This window comes from Lepus europaeus, chromosome 2 (genome assembly GCF_033115175.1).
Source record: "Lepus europaeus isolate LE1 chromosome 2, mLepTim1.pri, whole genome shotgun sequence".
NCBI classification, from domain to species: Eukaryota; Metazoa; Chordata; class Mammalia; order Lagomorpha; family Leporidae; genus Lepus; species Lepus europaeus.
Genome location: NC_084828.1, coordinates 80,936,149 through 80,958,269, shown reverse-complemented (window position 1 = coordinate 80,958,269; position 22,121 = coordinate 80,936,149). Strand labels below are relative to the sequence as shown.

General features: G+C 46.9%; 1 protein-coding gene across 10 annotated transcripts in view; it reads right to left on the bottom strand.

Annotated features, from left to right (window-relative positions):
• The window catches only part of KALRN (kalirin RhoGEF kinase), a 737,253-nt gene that overhangs the window by 64,256 nt on the left and 650,876 nt on the right, over positions 1 to 22,121 (bottom strand). For 6 of the 10 annotated variants that reach the window (XM_062209080.1, XM_062209015.1, XM_062209004.1 and 3 more), the window contains 2 exons: positions 12,741 to 13,024; positions 11,433 to 11,537 (listed from right to left, as the gene is read on the bottom strand). In XM_062209080.1, coding sequence (XP_062065064.1) covers positions 11,433 to 11,537; positions 12,741 to 13,024 — 389 coding nt within the window. Of the gene's footprint in view, positions 1 to 7,722; positions 7,819 to 11,432; positions 11,538 to 12,740; positions 13,025 to 22,121 lie in introns of all 10 variants that reach the window. The other 4 variants (XM_062209024.1, XM_062209033.1, XM_062209062.1 and 1 more) reach the window with 2 other exon arrangements.

The following is a 22,121-nucleotide window of genomic DNA, read 5'->3' as shown; positions in this document are numbered from 1 at the left end:
CATGAAAACATTCACCACAAAAGCTTTTTTTAAGGGGCTGGCAGTGTGGCACAGTAGGCTAAGCCTCTGCCTGTGGCTCTGGCATCCCATATGGACACTGGTTTGTGTCCTGGCTGCTCCTTTTCCAATTTGGCTCTCTGCTATGGCCTGGGAAAGCAGTGGAGGATGGCCCAAGTGCTTAGGCTCCTGCACCTGCGTAAGAGACCTGGAAGAAGTTCCTAGCTCCTGGCTTCAGATCAGCCCAGCTCCAGCTGTTGTGGCCATTTGGGGAGTGAACCAATGGATGAAAGACCTTTCTCTCTCTGTCTCTCTCTCTCTGTCTGTCTGTAACTCTACCTCTCAAATAAATAAATAAAAAAAATCTTAAACAAAATTTTTAACAAAAAATATACAGTGCATTACCACTATCTACAGTCATCTTCCTGTGCAACAGAATGACAGAACTTACATCTAGGTAACTGTAATTTAGTACTCATTAAATCACCTTTTTTTTTCTTTTTTCTTTTTTTGACAGATAGAGTTAGACAGTGAGAGAGAGAGAGACGAGAGAAAGGTCTTCCTTCTGTTGGTTCACCCCCCAAATGGCCGCTACGGCTGGAAATACACCGATCCGAAGCCAGGTGCCAGGTGCTTCTTCCTGGTCTCCCATGCGGGTGCAGGCGCCCAAGCACTTGGGTCATCCTCCACTGCCTTCCCAGGCCAAATCAGAGAGCTGGACTGGAAGAGGAGCAACTGGGACTAGAACTCGGCGCCCATATGGGATGCTGGTGCCGCAGGTGGAGGATTAACCAAGTGAGCCATGGCGCTGGCCCCTAAATTATCTTTCCTCATCCCACCCTCCCCCCTTCTCCCCAGCCTCTGGTAACCACTATCAGATCAAGTTTCTTAGACTCTACATATGAGTGAGATTGTGCTTGGCTTATTTCATGTAACATAATGACCTGCAGTTCTGTCAATGTTATTGCAAATAACATATCATGCTTCTTTATGGCTGCCTAGCATTCCATTGTGCATATGTACCACATTTTCTTTATCCAGTCATCACTTGATGGACACTAATGCTATTTACAAGCCTTGACTATTGTGAAACCTATGCATAGTTTTTTTTCACGATATGCATTTTTCATGAACCTTTTGAAGATCCCTTGTATGCTCCAATTTCAAAATATCTTGCTCCAAAATAAACTTCTTTTGATTCAATTTTTCCAATAACTTTTTGAAGTACTCTTGAATACCCAGAGGCAATGAAATCAGTACCTTGTAAATATTTCTGCACTCCTTTGTTCACTGAAACATTATTTATAAGAGGGAAGATATGGAAACATGTCTGTCAATAGACAAGTAGATAAAGAAACTGTGGTACATGTACAATGTATACTATTGTCTTCAATTCAGGAGATCCCACCATTTGCTACACATGCAGGAAACTGGAGAACATTACGGTAAGTGAAATAAGCCAGACACAGAGAGAAAAATATCACATGATCTCACTTATATGTGGAATCCTTAAACAAACAAACAAACAAAAACCAAATACACAAAGATAGAGCAAAGAAACCGCAGTGGTTACTGGGAGCCAGGCAGGGGAAGAAATGGGGCAATAAAGGTCAGAGGATGCAAAGTCAGAGATAAGTGAATGAACAAGCCTAGAGATTTCCTGAACAACATGAAGCCTATAGTTAATTGTAATTTGTGTGCCTGTCTCTGCACAAACAGCACTGGATCTTACAGCTACACCGTGGGAAAACCGAAGTGTGGCAAATGGCAACACTGGGTTGACAATGGTAGGTAAAAACCTAAACTTTGGGACTCCCGTGGCCAGAGAGGTGCCAGGTAAACCCAGCTCCTGAAACACACATACCCCCACAGTGGTTCTGAAGGGGTCACTGTTTCCTTCCTTCTGGATTCTGACCTGCTGCCTACTCCACCTGGCCGATTCATTAAAAGGAGACAAAGCGACAGCCTGGCCCTGGCTGTGTTCTCTGGGGGTGGGGGGCTGGCCCTGAGCTGGCCCAGGGAAGTGACTGCCAGCCAAGCAGGAGAACCAACGGGCTGGAAGTCTGGCTGGAGCAGGCAGGGCACATTCTCGGGATGCCAGGTCAGCAGGTTGGCTGAATTGAGGTTCAGAGATGGCCAGCTCCCTCCCTAAAGGCTAGGGATTATTGGCCAGGCTCCATGAACTCTTCGGCTGTGCCACCTGGTGAGAGCTCAGAGAGGGACTTCCTTTACGAAGGCTTCATCTTCCATGCCAGGTAGGTAATCAAGCCTAGGGCCCCAGGACTAGCACTCAGGGACACACTGGATTCTCCTGTGGCCAGGAAACTTGCTCCTCACACTTGAGGAATAATGCCAAATCATATAGACTGTTAGACTATTACCTTGCAACAGTCACCCATCAAACACCGTTTCCACATGCCCAGCACCACACTAGGTTACTGAAGATAAGGATGACACAGTCCCCTTTCCCTGCCCTTCACAGGGCAGCTGGGGGCTGACAGCTATTATTCGCAGATGCTGGCTTATCAGATTACAAAGTGCGTCCACTCCTACTCCATCATCATCATTATGCGCTTGAGATTAGATTCAGGTGGACAGAATCATCATCACTGATAGGCAAATTAAAGACAGGCCCAAGTAGACTAAGTCATTATCCCAGGGCCATACAATAAGTAGCAGAGACAGGACTAAAACCTGATCTTCCAATTCCTTAGACACACAGCAGCTGTCGACAGGTCCAGAAAGTTTTATTAAAAGTAACACAGGGATATGGGTGGCTATTAGGCACAGTAAAGATGCAGCTTGAGACAGCTGGGTCTCATATCAGAGTGCCCAGGTCTATGTTCCAGTTCTGCTTCCTGCACCTGGGAAGGTTCCTGCTACCCACATGAGACCAGGACTGAGCTCCCAGCTCCCAGCCTCTGGCTTCAGCTTAGCTCAGCCCCAGTGATTATAGGGACTGATGGAGTAAGCCAGTAGATGGGACAGTCCTCTCTCTCTGTCTCTTTCCTTCAAAATAAAAATAAATTAATTAGCCGGCGCCGTGGCTCAACAGGCTAATCCTCCGCCTTGCGGCGCCGGCACACCGGGTTCTAGTCCCGGTCGGGGTACCGATCCTGTCCCGGTTGCCCCTCTTCCAGGCCAGCTCTCTGCTGTGGCCAGGGAGTGCAGTGGAGGATGGCCCAAGTGTTTGGGCTCTGCACCCCATGGGAGACCAGGAGAAGCACCTGGCTCCTGCCATCGGAACAGCGCGGTGCGCCGGCCGCAGCGCGCTACCGCGGCGGCCATTAGAGGGTGAACCAACGGCAAAGGAAGACCTTTCTCTCTGTCTCTCTCTCTCTCTCACTGTCCACTCTGCCTGTCAAAAATAAAAAAAAAAATAAAAAAAAAAAGAAAAAAAAAATAAATTAATTAAAACAATTTTTTAAGCCACTCAGGGAAAGCACAGGGAGTCCTTATTCTTGGCTTACATTAAAGGTGCCTCGGGGCTGGCACTGTGGCATAGTGGTTTGAGTCCTGGCTGCTCCACTTCCAATTCAGCTCTCTGCTGTGGCCTGAGAAAGCAGTGGTAGATGGCCCAACTCTTTGGGTCCCTGCACCCATGTGGGAGACCTGGAAGAAGCTCCTGGCTCCTGGCTTTGGATCGGCGCAGCTCCAGTTATTGCGGCCAACTGAGGAGTGAATGATCAGATGGAAGACCTCTCTTTCTCTCTCTGCCTCTCCCTCTCTCTGTGTAACTCTGACCTTCAAATAAATATATAAATCTTTTTTTTTTTTTTTTATAGGCAGAGTGGATAGTGAGAGAGAGAGAGACAGAGAGAAAGGTCTTCCTTTTTGCCGTTGGTTCACCCTTCAATGGCCGCTGCGGCCGGCGCACCACGCTGATCCGAAGCCAGAAGCCAGGTCTTCTCCTGGTCTCCCATGCGGGTGCAGGGCCCAAGGACTTCGGCCATCCTCCACTGCCTTCCCGGGCCATAGCAGAGAGCTGGCCTGGAAGAGGGGCAACCAGGATAGAATCCGGCGCCCTGACCGGGACTAGAACCTGGTGTGCCGGTGCCGCAAGGCGGAGGATTAGCCTGTTAAGCCACGGCGCCGGCCAAATATATAAATCTTTAAAAAAAAAAAAAAAAAAGACAATGTCTCAAAACTAGAAAAAGTATGTTAACTTTTGGGGGGAGGTGGTGAGCATCCTCTCTTGGTAATCGAAAGCACTGATTAAAGGCCAGGGCTGGTAGTGAAATCTTGGAAGGTCCATTAATGTCCAGAAGGCCTCACCAATGGGGCATCTCCAGGGGTTTTATCTGCACTGCAGACGGGCCTAGAACCCTGCCTTCCTTCCCTGATAGTAGCTCTTGGGCAGCACAGAGGCAGAAGTCTTGGGTCAACAATGACAGTATGGCCACAAAGTGCCAGGGATAGCTCTTGGGCATAGGGACGAGAGGGTCTCATGGCCTTTGAGGAGGGTTGGGGCCAAATGGATTCCAAGTGCAGAGTTTGGTGTCATCCCTTGAGAACCAATAAAAAAACTCAAAGACTCTAAGATTCAAGAATCCCTGTACAATGGAATCAGACTCTGTTCACTGGAAAGGATTCTACTAGTTCTTCCTTACACTGAGAAGAGACAACTCCCATCTACAGATCTAGAGTCTGCCCTCTCGATGACAAAGTCATTTCTACCCTCTATTCCCATGATCACTCTTCAATTCCTGGAAGAGAGCAGCCCTCAGCTTCTTCCCAAACTTAATCTCAGCTTCTGCAGCTTTCACTCTAATGACATGGACCACATGATACTGGTTACCCCTCCAGGGCCCTTCCAGTTCCTTCAAGAACATTTTTAATGATTTACGTAGAATACAAGGTGTCATTCACATACCACACACGCAGGTGCGGGCTGAATGGCTGCGAGTACAATGGGACTACTGCTTCTCTTGATCTGTACATTGTTTCATTAACCCAGCCTGAGATCATACTGGCTATTTTGGCAGGCATCACACTATTGAATTCAGTCAAATAAATATTCCAGAACTTTTATAGGTGCTCCATATTTTCTTCTAAGCTGAAGAGCTGATGAGAAATAGGAATAAGAGTCTTGATGATGAAATTGCAACTTAATGTTCTCAAACATGGCTGCAATATCCTGAACCTATCATTGCTCCATCACTACATCACAGTGGCATGAGAAGAGGAAGTACAGGAAAGAACAGAGAATCAAGTTTTAGTGAGAATGTTTTAAGAAACCAAACCACTGCTCCCTCACTCCTTCCTGTGATACAGGCTTGGTTCTCTATGTTAAGATACATCTCTATAATTCTGGGCTAACTGTGGGTCTGAAAGAAGTAGTTAATGATGGGTGAAGACACAGAAAAGACATTCATTCAGTAGACATTTACGAGCCAATCAACTCCAGTGCCAACCCATTCTCCTCTGGGAATCTGTGCTTACGGGACTTCTCAATATCCTCACTTACACGTTTAACACCAGACCCAAGGACCACACAAACTAGAGGCCTAAAGAGACTCAAAGGTCAGTAGTAACGGGAGGGGGAAATGTAACACACAACATTAGCAAACAGGCTTCTGGAGACAAACAGTCACAAAGAACCCTTTAAGGATAAAGACTGCTGTATACTAATGGAGGAAACAATAATCACGTCCTAAGTGACTTGTCATTGACTGCAGACGTGAGCTGCAAATGGAAAGCGTGAAGATGCTTTAACAACATCACAACAGGGCCCTCCAAGAGCTGTCCCCAGCAGCGTGTGACTTCAGTAACTGCCTTGGGATTTCAGAGGAAATTTGGCCTGAGCTGCTCAGGGAGGCCCTTATGGAGAGTTGAGGTTTGAGCACGGGCTTGAAGGACCATTATGCTCAGGATAAGCACAAATTAGAGAGAACATATCCCAGAGAGGCAAGCAGTAGGAACAAAAGCTGGGGGCAGGAAGCAGCAGCCAAGCTTGTGTTGGGGAATAGCGAGGAGGGAGGTGGCGAGCAGTGCTTGTGGAAGTGCATGGGACAGTGACGTGCACGGCAGAGCGGGTGGGGAGACTGCCATGGTTGCTGCAAGCCTAGGCCCGAGAGCGCAACCCAGACTCAGATGGTGAAAGAGAAAACGCAACAGGAAGAGTGATTTTTAAGACAAAAAACAAAGGATGGTATCTGCAGAATGAGTAGGATGGATGGGTTGGTGTGGAGAGGAGGAAGAGCAAGCCAGGGGCGGTCAGAGGGCACTCTTTGAAAAACCAAGGCAGTACTCTCAAGAGTCCTTAGCTGTTACCAGTGGGAGAGCAAGAGATGGGAGGAAAACAGAAAAGCTTCAAGAGCTTGGCCCCAGTTACTACAATCACCAATTTTGTGTTTTAATTAGGAAGGGAAATTTAAAAGGTAAAGAACAAAGTCAGATGTGTTAATTTCATTTGCACACTCTATCCTGGGATATCTGAAAAAGGCGTTACTGTGATCAAAATGGTCAGGCAACTCTCTCTGGGGAGCATCTGTCATTTTCCTCTCATTCCTGGGCCAAGAAGAGAAAGGTTGATTAACACGACTGCCCAAGAGAAGTCTGGTAGAAGCTGACATTTATCCTTAATGAGAATTGCAGGAAAAGTCAAATGGGTGACACAGTTAAGAAAGACAGGAAAAATACTTCAAAGTGTCATCCTACACTGATACACTTTTAAAAAAAGATTTATTTATTTGAAAGGTAGAATTACAGAGAAAGAGGGAGAGACAGGGAGGGGGGTGGGGAGAGAGGAGAGAGAGATGGTCTATCCACTGGTTCACTCCCCAAATGGCTACAACAGCTGGGGCTGGGCCAGGCTGAAACTAGGAACCAGGAACTCCATCTGGGTCTCCCACGTGGATGGCAGGGGCCCAAGTACTTGAGCCATCTTTCGCTGCCTTCCCACGCATATTAGCAGGAACCTGGATTGGATGTGGTGCAGCTGGGACTCTAACTGGCACTCTGATATCAGATGCTGGTGTCTCAGGTCACAGCTTAATCCACTGTACCACAACACAGCCCCAGGGTGTCCACTTAAATGTAAAAACATGGCCGGGGTGGAGGAAAGGGACAGCTCTGTCCTAATGGAAACAAGAGCACTTTGACAATTTTGGCATTATGCCAAAAGTCCCAAAGTAGCTCTAACTCATCACACTTTCCTCTCTACCAGTTTGGGTGGTCCAGGTGACAAGGTTAAACGAGTCACTGGTGGCTTGTCCTTAGCTCTCTCCCCTTGATGGGGACATGCATCAGTTCCCTTAGTTTATTGTGGTGAGGTATCCACACACTTTCACCCATTCACCTTGGTTGTCAGCAATCCACTGTTATAAGACTTTGCAAGCTAGAAAGTTATCTGAGGTCCCCCAATAGGGTTGCCAAGACCCAGTCCATGTTCTTTGTGTTGGCAGCACAGGGTATTACTCAGAGCACATGTGAAACTGACCGAATGCCACTTGCCTGCAGCCACTGGGTCAAGCTTACAAGGAGGCTGGTCCACCTGGGACCCTGTTCACCTCTCATCAACAACCCAACACCAAAAGGACATTAATTGCCTGAGCCACAAAGGGCTATGGGGCACAGCTTTTTAGAAGCCACCATTACCGGAAATGATCCTATTGGGGGAATGCAGGCAGGTGCGGTGGAGAACACAGCAGAAGGTTGTGCAAGACCCCAGGAGCTTCACAGAGGCAGGGACACACATGGAGCTGCCTCAGGACCCCCACTTACCAGCTTGCTTTTGACCAACTTTTCTATTGCACTGACAAGGTCTGCAGCAGTAGGAACTTCAGTGGCAGCCTGCCGAGCTGCTAGCAAAGAAGAGGACTGCAAGACACCGGGCAGCAAAGGGAGAGCAGATTAGCAAGGAATGAGGAACAGCAGTTAGGAAGCAAAACAGAAGTCCGAAGCTCACAGCAGGCAGGGGAGGCAAAGCTTTGCTTAGAAGGAAGAGATGACAGTGGGAGATGAAGGGCAGTATGGGCGTGGGATGGGTCTGCCTACTCCTTGTCAGGCATCTGGCCAACATCAAAGCATGGATCAGACCAGGCCCTCTTTGACTCCAAAGGAGCTGAGAGGAGGGGCTGCTGAGTTCCCAGGAGGCCAACAGGCTAGGGCAGGTCCTACTGACAACACCGGACAAGGGCTGGCGTGGGGGTTGGGGATGACTACTCCGAGGGCAAATGGGGCTTTGGCTACTAAAACTGCCTGTGGCTGTTTCAAAGTAAGAAAGGAGTCATAAATCCAGCCTCAGGTTTGTCCAAAGAAATAGTCCTTGCCTTAGATAAAGATTTGCAGTGTGTGTCATGCAAAAATGCTACGGGCAGGGCACTTAGGGATCAGCAAGCTGGACACACTCTCCCGAAAATGGCTGGTTCTAGTAAGGCCCATGAACTGGAACACTAGGGCCAAATAGAAAGAAAGGGCTTTGGCAGGAGTTGCATGTCGTGGGCTGGAGACCACTCTGTCCACAGTAACAGGAGGCTCTGCCAAGGGCATCCTTGTGTCTCTTTTCCTTGCACCAGTAATGAGGACTTGCTCATGTGGCTGTTTGGCCAGTGGTTTAGGGATTCCTGCTTGCTGAGGGATGGTGGTTTCTCACTTGTTTCTTCCTTATTCTACCTGAGAAGAAACTGGGAGACAAAAGGTTAACCCTGCATGCATGTGCGTTGCCCCCAGCATGTCAGAGCCGAAGGCAGTGGTGTTCCAGGCCAGAGTGCTGGCTCCCACAGTCTTCAACAGTAAGGACAGAGGGCATAGAGAGTGCAATGGTTTGGCTTCAAGTTTCTTCCTCAGGCTAGGGGAAGAGTTTCAAAAAGGAAGCTTCCAACTACTCTCACAGTTACCTTAAGTCTTTGCTCCTGAGATAAGGTGGAAAAAGCAAATAAATGTAATTAAAGAAGATATAGCAATACTCTTTTCCTCTCCTGGGGGAATGGGGAATGCAGGAAAAAGCTGAATCTGGTTGGACTGCCAAGTTACTGTCTCTTCCATCTACAACTCCTACTCCTGGGAACTTACCCTAAGGACAGAAGTCAAAAGAACAAAGGCTGGGTGGACACCATGGTCGGTGAGGAACCATCCAGAGCAGCAGGACTGGAAACACCCTGCCAGAATGTCTCTAATGGGGGCTGCTTAACAAATGATGGAACTTCACATACAGAAAACACTCTCCAGCTATCAAAATTACAGTTACAGGGGTAAAACGAGTAAGAGGATAGAACATGGTAATACATAAAACAAGAATACATCACACACAGAAATGTAAAACATCCATGCATAGGAACAAAGATCAAAAGGAAACATGGAGAATTAAAATAATCACACAACATTCCAGCAGGTGAACTTCTAACTCATTGTAAAAATTGTCTGGATAAATCCAACTTCATTTACTAGAAGTTCTGAAGCTCATCCCAATCCCAAATATTCCAGAGAAACATTTGTACACTAAGAGGAGTTAATGTGTCTCAACATTGCCATCTGCCCTATTTCTAGCTAAGAAAAGGACTCCACAAATGGCTGGTGTGCGTCCTCACGCTCAGTTAAAAATTATCCAGAAACAACATTGCATCCACCTCCCCCAAACATTCTGTTTGGGAGAGTTGGAGGGGGAGGGTTCATGACCTTCCCTTATCTTGCACAAGCTGGGGACTTGTGTGGAGGGCTGTGTGGGATGGCAGGTAATGGGACAGCTCCACTCCACGCTCTCAAACACCAGCACTGTTGGCAAAACACTCTACAATGGTGGGCCCCTGGCAACCCGGCAGGCTGGTTCCATTTCCATCTCAAGGTGAGGCACAGGCATTTCTGCCCCTGGGAATCCCGGATGGGCACAATGCCAGGCTTCCAACTACCTTCCTTCCCAACAGTCTAGAGTCAGAGAGCTGGCCCTTGAGAGCAGGGCCACGAACATCACCTCAGAGGGGTGACTGCTGCACACTTTCCACAGGTGGATGCCACGGGGGCAGCTACCACATCTCAGTCCTCATCCTATCCTCTAGCCCAGCACAGACGAAGGCCTCAATTAATGTGGGTTAACAAGCCAAATGCAAAGCAGAGAGAATGAAAACAAGAACTGGAATATCACAGGGATCCGGAAGCGTCTGTAGATGGTACTGAGCTGCATCCTAGGCCAGCCTTACAGAAGCGTGCTTCCTGCTGAGGCATGCAGGGTCCCCACTGCAAAGGAGGCCGCCCTGCTGCAAGGCAGAGCACTCGTAAACACAAGACCCTGAAGTAGGGACAGCTAGGCTACCAACTGCAACAGCCACCACTCTGAAAAGCAAATGGAGAGTAGGCCTGAAACCGGAAACTGCTATTACCACATCCAAGTCCAGGAGGACGGGCAACACAGAGAGCAGACAAGGAAAACACAATGAAGCCAGGCATCTGTCACCAAGGGTAAGACGTCTCTAGGGAAGCCTGCGTGCCACATCAGAGCGCTTGGGTTTGAGTCCTGGCTCTGCTTCTGACTCCAGCTTCCTCCTACTGTGCACTCTTGGTGGCGGTAGGTGATGGGTCAAGTACTTAGTCCCTGCCACCCACTTGGGAGACCTGGATTGAGTTCTTAGCTCTTAGCTTTAGACTGTACCATCCCTGGCTATTGCAGGCATTTAAGGAATGAACCAGCAGATAGAAGATCTCTCTGTGTAGCTCTCTGTCTCTGAGTCTCTGGTTTTCAAATAAATAAAAAATTAAAACAGTAGATAAAAATAAATGGAAAAGAAAAAGAAAAGAAAAAAATCACAGCGAAGTGGACGCATGGCTGTAAGGAAAGTGAATGATGGATAAGACAATTAAAACACCCCTGTAACTCGGCTTAGTTCTTGCGAGCATATCCCTGTTGAGCTGCTGCTCCTGGGCACCTGGATGGCCACTGCATCACCAGAGGCACAGTGGACATGGGCACTTCAGACATGAGGGTGCCTCTGCAGGCCAGTGAGCGGGGGATTTTGTGATGTGAAGGACTTGGGCAGGTTGGTGTTCTAACAGCCTCCCCTTAGCTGCATCCCCAACCCTCATGCTAACAGCACTGGGCCGCGGTAGAATTGACCATTATTGAGATTTTAGAGTGGAGGATATGGAAAGCAATCAAAACATAGGTTGTACAGTCAGATGCAATAAAATGGCTGTGACCTGGAGCTGCCACAGTTTCCTTTTTGACCCTTTTAGGATCTGCTGCCTCCGAAGTCAGAACCATTGCCCTTCATCAGCAGGACAAGCGGTCCGGCAGATGCCCATTGTGAGAATCCTATGCACACCCCTACACCGCCCAGAGGGAAGTCAGTCCTCCCGGACACCTGCCAAATCCCAGACGGATCTAGATCACCAAGGATTCACGGGAGGTAAGAGGTGACCCATCATACATATGTACACACACACACACACAAATCACGTGCAGGGCGCATTGCTCTTTCAAGGAAGAAAGCATGAGGGCCTACCATCTCATCCTGCGTGGGGTCGTTGTCAAAGATCTTCATAGGCGGAGGGAGGGGGGTGTGGGACTCTTCATCTGGCTCATCTTCTCCCCAACCTTTCTTGCTCTTCTAGAACAAAAGAGCAGCATTAGCTACCATTTCATATAGCCAAAGTCGCCGACAGCTCAGAACTTGATGTTTGTAAAAAAACAAAGCATGAGAGGCCAGTTTCTCTCTCACCACACCCCTATCTTTGCAGGGGCAGTTTCCCCCTCTGTAATACAGATCCATCCGCTTATCACAAAGGAGAATGAGGACCAAGGGAGAACACACACACACACACACACAACCCACAAAACCCAGATAAAACAGAAAGCTATCCTATTCAGTAGTTAGCAAGAGAGACAGAAAAACAATACTCAGACAGAGCCTAACTTCCAACATTTTGGAAGGACCTTTAGTTAAACCCTGACTGGAATGTTACCAGGCTCCATTGCCCTTTCCAGGGAAAGGGAGGCCCGCGGACAGTACAAGAAGGAGCCTGGCTGTACATGGGAAGAGTTTTTAGCCACATCAGTGATGGGAGTAGATTAGTTTGCCAGATCAGATCTCATTCCCTCAACCCAAATGCATCTAGTGTATTTTTTTTTTTTTTTGCATCTAGTGTATTTTGAGGATGGAATCTTTCTAAGACCTCAGTGATCATGCAGCCTACTCTCTCAGCTAACAGGAGACCTCCCTGACTGTTATGTAGGCCATACTGTCCGACAACGGCTTCCAGTGCGGGCTCTCATTAGTTGCCATCAAGGCCATTTCATCACTGGCTGTCCCATCCCTGCCAAATCCCTCTCTGAACTGAATCCTTGTCTGTTGTAACCACTGCATGTTAAACACGGTTCTCCCCCTTGCAGCAATCTGGAATCGCCTGTTCTCTTTTATATACAGCACTGCTCAAGATACTTGGATGCAGCTGTAATCTCCCAGCCCAGTGTTCTCTTTCCAAAGGAAAGTGGTCTCCGTTCTTTGATTCTTGGTCTAAAGGTCTGGCCAGTTTTGATGTAGTCCTCAGCAGAGGCAGGGAACCAGGTAATCAACTGCCTCCCATCAGGCCCAGACGTCTGCCTCCCAAATCCGGCAAAACGGTTTCTGTCTGCAGGATATTCTAGGCGCTGGCCAGCCTCTGGAGCTGGGCACATCTTGAGGATAAAAAGAACTGAAGTCACTTGGGCTCCAGATGACAAACTCTCAGCGAGTGGAGGCTCATACAGAGCCCGCGGAGGGGGACTTGTGAGAAGTCCCTGCCTGTGGGGGTCTCCAGGCCCTGGCAAGTACCTCATCGGCGCTGTCTCCCTGTGGGGTCGTCTCCTCCCCAGGCTTCGGAGACCCCAGGTCGAAGCTCTTCCGACCATCCCGCACTTTCTTCTGCTTCTTGATGTTGCCATCTGCCTTCCCGCTGTTGAGCCGGCGCACAGGACTGGTCAGCCACTTCTTCAGGGTGTTGGTGGAACGCTTGGGACCGGGGGAGCTGTGGATGGAGTTCAGGGAGGGCTGAGCCTGCAGGTTGGCCACGGACTCAGACTTGCCTCCGTTTTCACTGGAGGAATGAGAGTATGCATCTGAGGAAAAAGGACAGACAGACACAGCCACATTAGAGGCAGCTATGGCAGGCCCCCAAGCCGGCAGTAAGACAGTGCCCTTCTCCGGCAGCTAGGATACAAGGTAGAATGTCACGGCCAGCTGCAGAACTGAGTCAGGGAGCCCACTAGGGACCTGCAGTGACAGCTGACCCTCAGTCAGTTTTGAACATGAAGGCACCATGCCCGGTGTTGTGGATAGAGGAGTGGGCAGAAGACATACACCCACCTTCATGGAGGTTCTATTCTTACGGCGAACACATATAATAGATTATGACAGGAACAAAGTAAGTACAAGGTAAAGCAAGGCAGATGGTGAGAAGTTCTATACTGAAAAATAGAGTAGGGGAAGGGAGCAGAAATGCCGAGGTGGCATAGGGCATGCAAATTAAACTGAAGGCCTCTTGACATGAGCATCTGAGCAAAAACCTGAAGGTAGGGAGGGGGTGGGCCATGTGGCCACCTGGGGAAGGGTATTCCAGGCAGTCAGAAAAGGATCCAAATGCAGAGGCCAGACCTGGGGTGTGCCAGCGACGGCTTCAGTGGAGTAGGCAAGGCGAGAGCAGTAAAAAAGGTCAGAGAGGCAGCAGGGGACTGAGTGATCTGGGGCTAGGGGGCCAGTGGGAGGCCTTCAGCTGTCACCTGGTGTGAAAACCCACCGCAAGGCTGAGGCAGAGTGACACATTCTTCCCTACATGTAAGGGCCGTAGAAGTAGGGAGACTGGCTAGGAGACCAGGATGCTCTTCCAGGTGAAGGATGTTGGTGACTTGCAAAGGATAGTGGTGCCTGTGGTTGTTAGAAAGGCATGTTTTTGGGTATGTTTTGATGGTAGACCCCACAGAATTTGCTGATGATCGGGCAGAGGATATGATAAAAGGGGGTCAAGGATGACTTGGAATGTTGGCCTGCAAAACTTGGACCATGGTGGAATGGTTCCTATTGCTCACGTGAGATGAACTTGAAACAGTAAGTGAGAATACTTAGAGATTCCTGAGACGGGGAAGATGAGGAGAGCAGCAGGCGTGGGGAAGCGGCAGGAGGAGTTCAGTTTTGGATATCCTGGAGATGCCCACTGGAGGCTGAGTGCAGAAGCGTTACGGCAGTTGGCTATCAAGTCTGGAGTTCAGGGGAGAAAGTGCTGGTGAGCTGGTGATAGCCAGGGAGTGTACAGATGACAATGGAAGTTTTAAAGTGGGTGAGATCACCCAGGGGCACAGATATGGACAGAGAAGAAATCCAAGGACTGAGCCAGAAACAGAGAGATGAGAGGTCAAGGAAGCAGCCAGAGAGGTAGGAGAAGCAGAGAACGGACCTCCCGGAGACCCCATGTCAAGTGTGCGGCAGAGGGGAGAAATCAGCTGCATCAAATGCTACTCGATAGGTCAGGCAGCGTGGCTGACGCGAGAAACAAGTGTTAAGCTTACTTAGCAACACGAGAGTCATTGGTGACTTTGAGAAAAGCAGCTGTCATGGAATGGAGGGGGCCAAAGCCTGATTAGAGAGGGTGCCAGAGAATGGGAGAGAGCAACAAAACATAGCGCAATGGAGAATTCTTGTTTGGCTTTAAAGAGATAGTGATTGGAGATCAAGAGACTTTGTTTGATTTTGTTTATTTAAATGAGAGAAATGAGCATATTGTTTGTAAACGGTATGTCCTTTATTGACTGTTTTCAACATCAGAATGTAGTTGCACGAGCCTCTGTATTTGACATTGACTATCTTATTTCCTTCTCATAACCATCACGTGAGGTAGGTTCTATTACAGAAGAGGAAACTGCAGGCTTAGAAACACCAGTCAATTTGCCTAAGGACAGGGGAGAGCTGAACTCCACAAGCCAGACACCGGACCCTTAGTGTTTGCCCAGTTCCCCAGCTTCCCTCTGAATGTGGAGCCAAGGATAAGGCTAGAGGAAGAGCATGTCCAGAGGAAGCTACCCTGTGCAACAGCACAGAGGGGCCAGAACAGCCGACGTGGGCACGTAAGAAACCTGTATCAGGCAAACCTTATTTAATGGCCTCAAATTCTTGACACCCAAACCCCTGTAAAACTCTGAGGAGATCAACATTAGAACCCCGTGACTTTGGCTTTAGAGAAAGCTTTGAATTACTCAAAAGAAACTTCTTTAAGCCCCCTTCAGAACAGCCTCCCTGCCCCTACTGCTCAGGGAGGCTGTTCTGGGCTGTACTAGTGTTGAGAAAGCACAGGTCCCCAGACTTTCCAAAGTGGCCCAGCAACACAGGAGCCACAGCGTACAAACCAAGACCTCGAGCAAGAATTACTAAGCATTAACAATGTCATGGAGCACCTATATGGTAGTGCACAAATCTAAAGATACATAAGACATAGAATTTATTTTCAGAGACTTCTCCTCTAGCTACACACATCATCCACACACAACAGTAGAGACAGCAAGGAAAAAAGAGTGAAAGAGGACAGCACAGCACACAAAATAAAGATGAATTATTGTGATAGTATGTGATTGATTGCCCAAGGACTGGTACGAAAGCCGGTTCAGAGGAGGGTCAGCTTCGTGTAGGCAGGATTGGTCTGAAAAGGTTTAATGGAAGAGTAGGGGGAAAGAGTTCCAAAAGAGGGAGACAGCAGGAATAAAAGCATAGGGGCATGCAAATGAAAGAATAAATTCTGAGAGCTCATAATAGATTCTTTGGATGAAATAAAGATTGATGAAGAAGGAGACGGCGGAAGATTGAACTTGAAGGGTTGGTGAGGACATTCAATAATAAACTGGAGGAGTCTGGAGTTCATTTTCAGACTACTGGGAAATGACATGGTAAAAAGGTGTGTGTGTGTGTGTGTGTGTGTTTATAATTAATCTGGCAACTGTATATAGCACAGCCCTGGGAAGGAGGGATTAGAATCCAGAAGGTCACCCTATGGGGCTTACACAGGGACGGCAAGGGGGTGAATGGGAGGCATGCCCAAGGAAATGATACAGTGAACATGTGGAAGACAAATCAAAGGTGAGTCCTCTCTATGCGTGCTCCTCGACTCATCACCAACAGGTCTTGGGAGAGTAATACCTGACCAGCTCAAACTGCAACTGCCTGCCTGCCACCAGCCGCCTACCTCACCCCACCTGACAGTGCCAGTTTGCACACTGATATTTAAACCAAACACATGACTAGGTATTTAAACAAATTATCACAGTTTTTCACACATACTCAATGGTTGAATCACCTTTTCCTATAATGGTTTTGCCCTAGTCCTAATCTGACCCTGGAGGCTCTCTAGCTTGGATGAAGCCAATAGAGAAGAAATAAAATCCTGAAATAAGGTGAATGAATGATTTTTACCAATAGAGAGCTGCCTCCAGCTTCTACCACTGGCTGATCTTGTGGGTACCAAGCTCAGGCTTGCTGGGCCTTGACCTTGCTGAGATTTTCTTAGACATTGCTAGAGTTTGGGGCATATTTTGGAAAAAAAACAGCAGAACATTTGCATTTAGAAAGACTCACAAAGAATGAGCTCCTAATGTTCTGTGGTATGAAGGACAACGTACAGGGCTGCTCTGCTCAGGACTATTTGGAGATCAACTGACTTGGTTGGCATCCCTGTAAGGACAAAGTTGTAATCTTATCTCAGAAAATTCTTTGTTGGCTGCAGTCTGGGGTCTGTTGACATTATTTCTCAAGTGTTTGGTGTGGGTCAAACTCCTGTTCTCAGAAGCCTGGGTGATAAACATCTCCCAGAGCACTAGAAGCAGAAGCAGGGCCTCTCTGTTGTCTTCAGCTGATAAGGTACAGAGCTGCTGCTCCTGCGCCAGACCCCTCGGATACCATGTGGCTCTGCTGAGTCCAAGCCTTCAAAGCTTAGATTTATCAACACAGACTGTGTCAGCAGAACTACAGATCCAGTAGGCAAGACAGACGACTGTCCAAGTTTTGTTTTGTTTCTTCCATGGCAAATCGCAGCCTGGCTTTAAAAGAATCACAAATATAACTTTGGAATGACCATTCCTCTTCCGCTGTTGTGATCTGGTCTACTTTTGTGCTTTCTGTATAGATTAATGCAAGAGTACAAACAGTACAAAATTAAAAATCAAGAGTATTCTCACTTATTGTTTCAAGTTTATCTCATATGAACAATGGGAGCCATTCAACCATGGTCCAAGTAAGGGGAATCTAAAAGTTGGAAACATTTTATAATTCATCATTTAGTTAAGTGTTCTGTCTTGGGACAGGGCCATTTCCAAATCACTTTAAATGCATGACTGTAAAAGAATGTGGTATCACTTAGAATAGAAGTTATCTACTTACTTAATTGCTTCTCAAGAGAAAGATTAGCATATTGTACTCATGCCATCTCTGAAAATGACTGCCGGTAGCTGTTTGAGAATTTATGCTATTATCTTTCTAGCTAAGTAACTGATTTGTAAGAACTACAACAATAATATTATTTTCTCATCAAGTTCCAAGTCAAGATAGGTACTGTTTATTATGATTCTCATCTTATGAGACAAAGTGAGAGCAAGTCTGGAGACTGAGGCCCACAGTGGCAGAGAAGAATTAAACTGAGATCTAACTCCACTGGACACATATTTATGTTCATTCCATGCTTTGGTCTCTACAATGATTATAAGAAGGAGGATCAAGTTACTAGTCTATGCAAACATTGCAAACACAAATTTATATACAATGTATAGAAATTATAAAATGTCAGTGCTAAAAGAGTCTCATTTACCTTACTAGTTTTATAGATAAGACAGTGAAGGTTTACATAGGGGAAGGTTATTGTCAGAAATTAGCACCAGAGCTAGCACCAGAATCCAGGCACCCCTCCCCCAACTCAAGGACTCCAAAACAAAGCATCCTATTTAGCCAGGGGCTTAGAAACTTCCAACAGCAGGTTTTTCACTAAATGGGAAGAGAAATATATCACCAGACACTGCAGGTAATAAAGAACTCTTGATGTTCTGGTATGTACAACTGGATTTCTAGATTAAAAATCATTTTCTGAGGCTGATTTTACTATGAAATAGTCTTAAGATACAGAAGAATACAGACATAAAATGACAACCATGTACCCACCACCTACATATAGCAAAAGTGTAAACATTTCTGCCAAATTTGCTTTAGTTTTTTTTTTTTTTAAATAGAGGATTACAGATATAACTGAAGCCCTTTTGCCAGTTGGTTTTCTATTCCCCAGCTTCTCTTTTGAAGCTGGAGTGCACCTCTATTATCCATGTTGCTACACATTTACTTTATATGCAAATGCAGTAATATTTTGATTTATATTTTATAAATTACAATATAGGCGCTATTTCTGCAGTTTTGCTCATTTATTCAAAATTATTTTAATTTCTCCATGTTTGGACATGAAGATCTACTTTAATCGTTTTCATAAATTTTTATTTATTTTCATCATATTTGAAAGATGGACAGACAGAGAGGTCTTCCATCTGCTGATTTATTCCCCCAAACACCTGCAACGTCTGGGGATGGGTCAGGCTGAAACCAAGAGCTGGGAACTCAATCTGGGTCTCCAGCAGGGACCCAAGTGCTTGAGTTATCATCTGTTGCCTCTCAGAGTGCACATTAGCAAAAAGTGGAGAAGCCAGGCCTTGAACCAGGCACTCGAAATGGGATGTGGTGACTTAACTGCTGTGCCAAATGGCTGCTCCATCATCTGTTATAACTGGGGGCCTCAACAAGTTCATGGAAAAATGAAATTAAATTTATGTTTATTTTGGCACAACATTTTTTTGAAATCCATGCACATCTATGAAATCCATGCATAGTCTTTTTCATAGTAGGCATTTTCCATGAGCTTCCTGAAGAACCCCTTGTACTCTTTCACATGTGACATTTGTAAATCCTTTGCCAAATGACAGACATTCAGGTTGGTACACTATACATGCCTATTTGCATGATAATTATTCGAGGGCTATCTTTCCCAAACCATTTGTGGTTGAGGACTTGTTTTTCTTATTTCCAATCTGTTTTGAACCAATACTTGTAAAAATACAAAGTCACGCTCTTGCACGTTGTAGAAATGTCAAATTTCTATAAAGGCTGTAATGAAAACACTCCCATTTTCGGTGCTTATCTTGCTGTGGATAGGAAATACAGTTCCCAAACTTGTGTTGTCTGCAGATCACACACAGCGTGGCATGGCTCTCAGCTCCAAAGCATAAACCTCACGGTGGAATGCCCGGCTCCAGGATGACTAGCTGTGTGAGCAGGCCAGTTGCTTAACTTCTGTATTTGTTTCTTTATCAGTAAATGAAGGTGACATTGGCACCTACTCCATCAGGTTGTTACTAGCATTAAGGAATTAGTATTTGTGAAGTGCTTAGCATACTGTCTAGATCCATGGGAAGCACCATCTAAGAATCTGCTAAATAAAGATCAATAAAACCATAGGTGCCTCCCCTAATTCAATGTCCGTGTGCTCTGCCACTGGCTAGACTGGATACTCTGAGGCCACTTTTAGCTTCAAAGTTCTATGTCTCAGGAAAGCGAAGAACAGATGAATGCCATCAGTTACTGTCCTGAGTCATTGTTCTCCCCTAAGTCTGCTAGGTAACAACAGATAGCTCTTTAGCCACACTTAGGACCAATCTCCGAAATCCCTTCCTAGAAACAAGGGAGCCATATCCTTCAGCTCCCAGACAATTGCCACTGCCCCTACCCCCACAGCTATCAAGTTCAACTCCCTGGAGATGACACAGCCTCCTCATCTTCTCAGAATGGCAGCTGCCAATAGACATCAGGATGAGGCAATGGAACAACCGCTGAGTTTAAGATCTTGGCTCCCAGTCTGGGAGAATGAACCTGTCAGTGTTACTAGCCTAAGCCTTGGAGCGAGGGCTTCTTCAGTTCAGGTGTTTCTGTTACATTAGCTTATTTCCAAGCAGCACAGGAAATGAGTGCTAGCTGCTTCATTTAGAGATGAAAAATGTTTTTTAAAGACTATTGTACTTATTTATTTGAAAGAAAGAGCAAGAGAGAGAGGGAGGGAGAGAGAGAGAGAGAGAGAGAGAGAGAGAGAGAGAGAGAGAGAGAGAAGCAAGCGAGCTTACATCTGCTGGTTCAACCTCCCAGATGGCCGCTATAGTCAGGGCTAGGCCAGGCAGAAGCCAGGAGCCAGGAGCCAGGAACTTCATCCAGGTTTTCCACATGGCTGGCAGCGGCCCAAGCACTTGGGCCATAATCTGCTGCTTTCTCAGGTGCATTAGCAAGGAACTACATCAGAATCAGAGCAGCCAGGACTGGAAATGACACTCTGATATGGGATGTTGTTGTCACAAGCAGCAGCTTAACCCACTGTGCTACAGCACCTTCCCTGATGAAAACTGGAACAAAGTCTAAGAAAGCCTGCTCAGTGAGCACATCCTAACAAATCCATTGTCTGTGTCAGTGTCTTTCTTTTACTTGAGTAGCTCTTCATTAGCAACAAAAGAAGATACCTATATAAACACAGGGAATAACTGAATATACTGGAAATATGTTATATCTGAGTACAGCTCATTTAGAAATTCAATTTCCAGGGGCCAGTGCTGTGCAGTAGCATGTTAAGCCTCTGCCTGTGACGCTGGCATCCCATATAGGCACTGGTTTGAGGCCTGGCTGCTCCACTTCTAATACTGCTCCCTGCTGATATGCCTGGGAAAACAGTGGAAGATGGCCCGAGTGCTTGGACCCTGTGCCAATATGGGATACTTGGAAGAAGCTCCTGGCTCCTGGCTTCAGCCTAGCCCAGCCCTGGCCATTGCGGCCACTTGGGGAGTGAACCAGTGGGTGGAAGGTATCTCTCTCTCTCAAATCTTTTTTTTTTTTAAAGAAGTTAAATTTCCTGCATAAAACATTTCAAACCATACTTATTTCTCTTTTATATTACACCTTAAAAAAGGTCTCTGCCCAAATTGGTCTGGTATAAAATTTGCAAAACTATTCTGAAATCAAAATACATTGTGCATCAATTATCAAAGCGGGCAAATGTAGGATCTGGCAAATGACTTGGGGCTACATCTACAGTCATCCACCATTTTTCTAATCACAAAATATTGATTTAACCTTATTTCCATGGACCTCAAAGTGAGTTGAAAGCAAAGCAGGATTGGGGCCGGTGCTGTGGTGTAGCGGGTTAGAGCCCTGGCCTGAAGTGCCAGCATCCCATATGGGCACCGGTTCTATTCCTGGCTGCTCCTCTTCCGATCCGATTCTCTGCTATGGCCTGGGAAAGCAGTGGAAGATGGCCCAAGTCCTTGGGCCCCTGCACCTGTGTGGGAGACCTGGAGGAAGCTCCTGGCTCCTGGCTTTGGATCGGCGCAGCTCCGACCATCTTGGCCAATTGGGGAGTGAACCAGCGGATGGAAGATCTCTCTCTCTCTGTCTCTACCTCTCTCTGTAACTCTGTCTTTCAAATAAATACAATAAATCTTAAAAAAAAAAAGTGAAGCAGGATTATACCTCCTTGACAAAAAGCCAAGACAATTCTATTAGTTTTGTGGGAAGAGTACCTCTAAAGATCTGCAGCAGTGTCCTAGAAAGAGGTGGGAAACAGACTTGGTTTCTCCTCCTGTACTCTCACAGCACACCTCTGATACACATGTGTGGGGGTTTCCTCCACACACCAAGCAAGCACCAGTGTTTCAGTGGAAACCAGCGGGATGCCCTGCAATGCCACTCAGCTCTGACACTGTCTGCCTGGAGACAGAGTCGGACCCACAGGCTGGGGGCTCAGTCGCCAAGACTGTACTCCTGCTTCAGAGGCCAGCCACAAAGGCCAGCTATCATTTCCTGAGTGTCTGATCAACCAGCTAAAAACCAAGGTTCCCTCACCTCCCATCTTGGGTTCAGTTAATTTGCTAGAGCAGCCCACAGAACCACTCATGTTTCCTGGTGCTATGGTTTGGATATTAAATAACCTCCAAAGGCCCATATGTTAAAGGCTTGATCCCTAGGGAGGTGCTGTTGGGAGGAAGAGGAGCCTTGTGAAGATCCTTAGGTTACTGGGAGTGTGTCCTTGGAAGGCAATCTCCGGTGAGCATTTATGAAAGCCTGAGGTTGAACCCAACCTCTGCCTCCTGGCTTACCATGGGATCCTTCCTC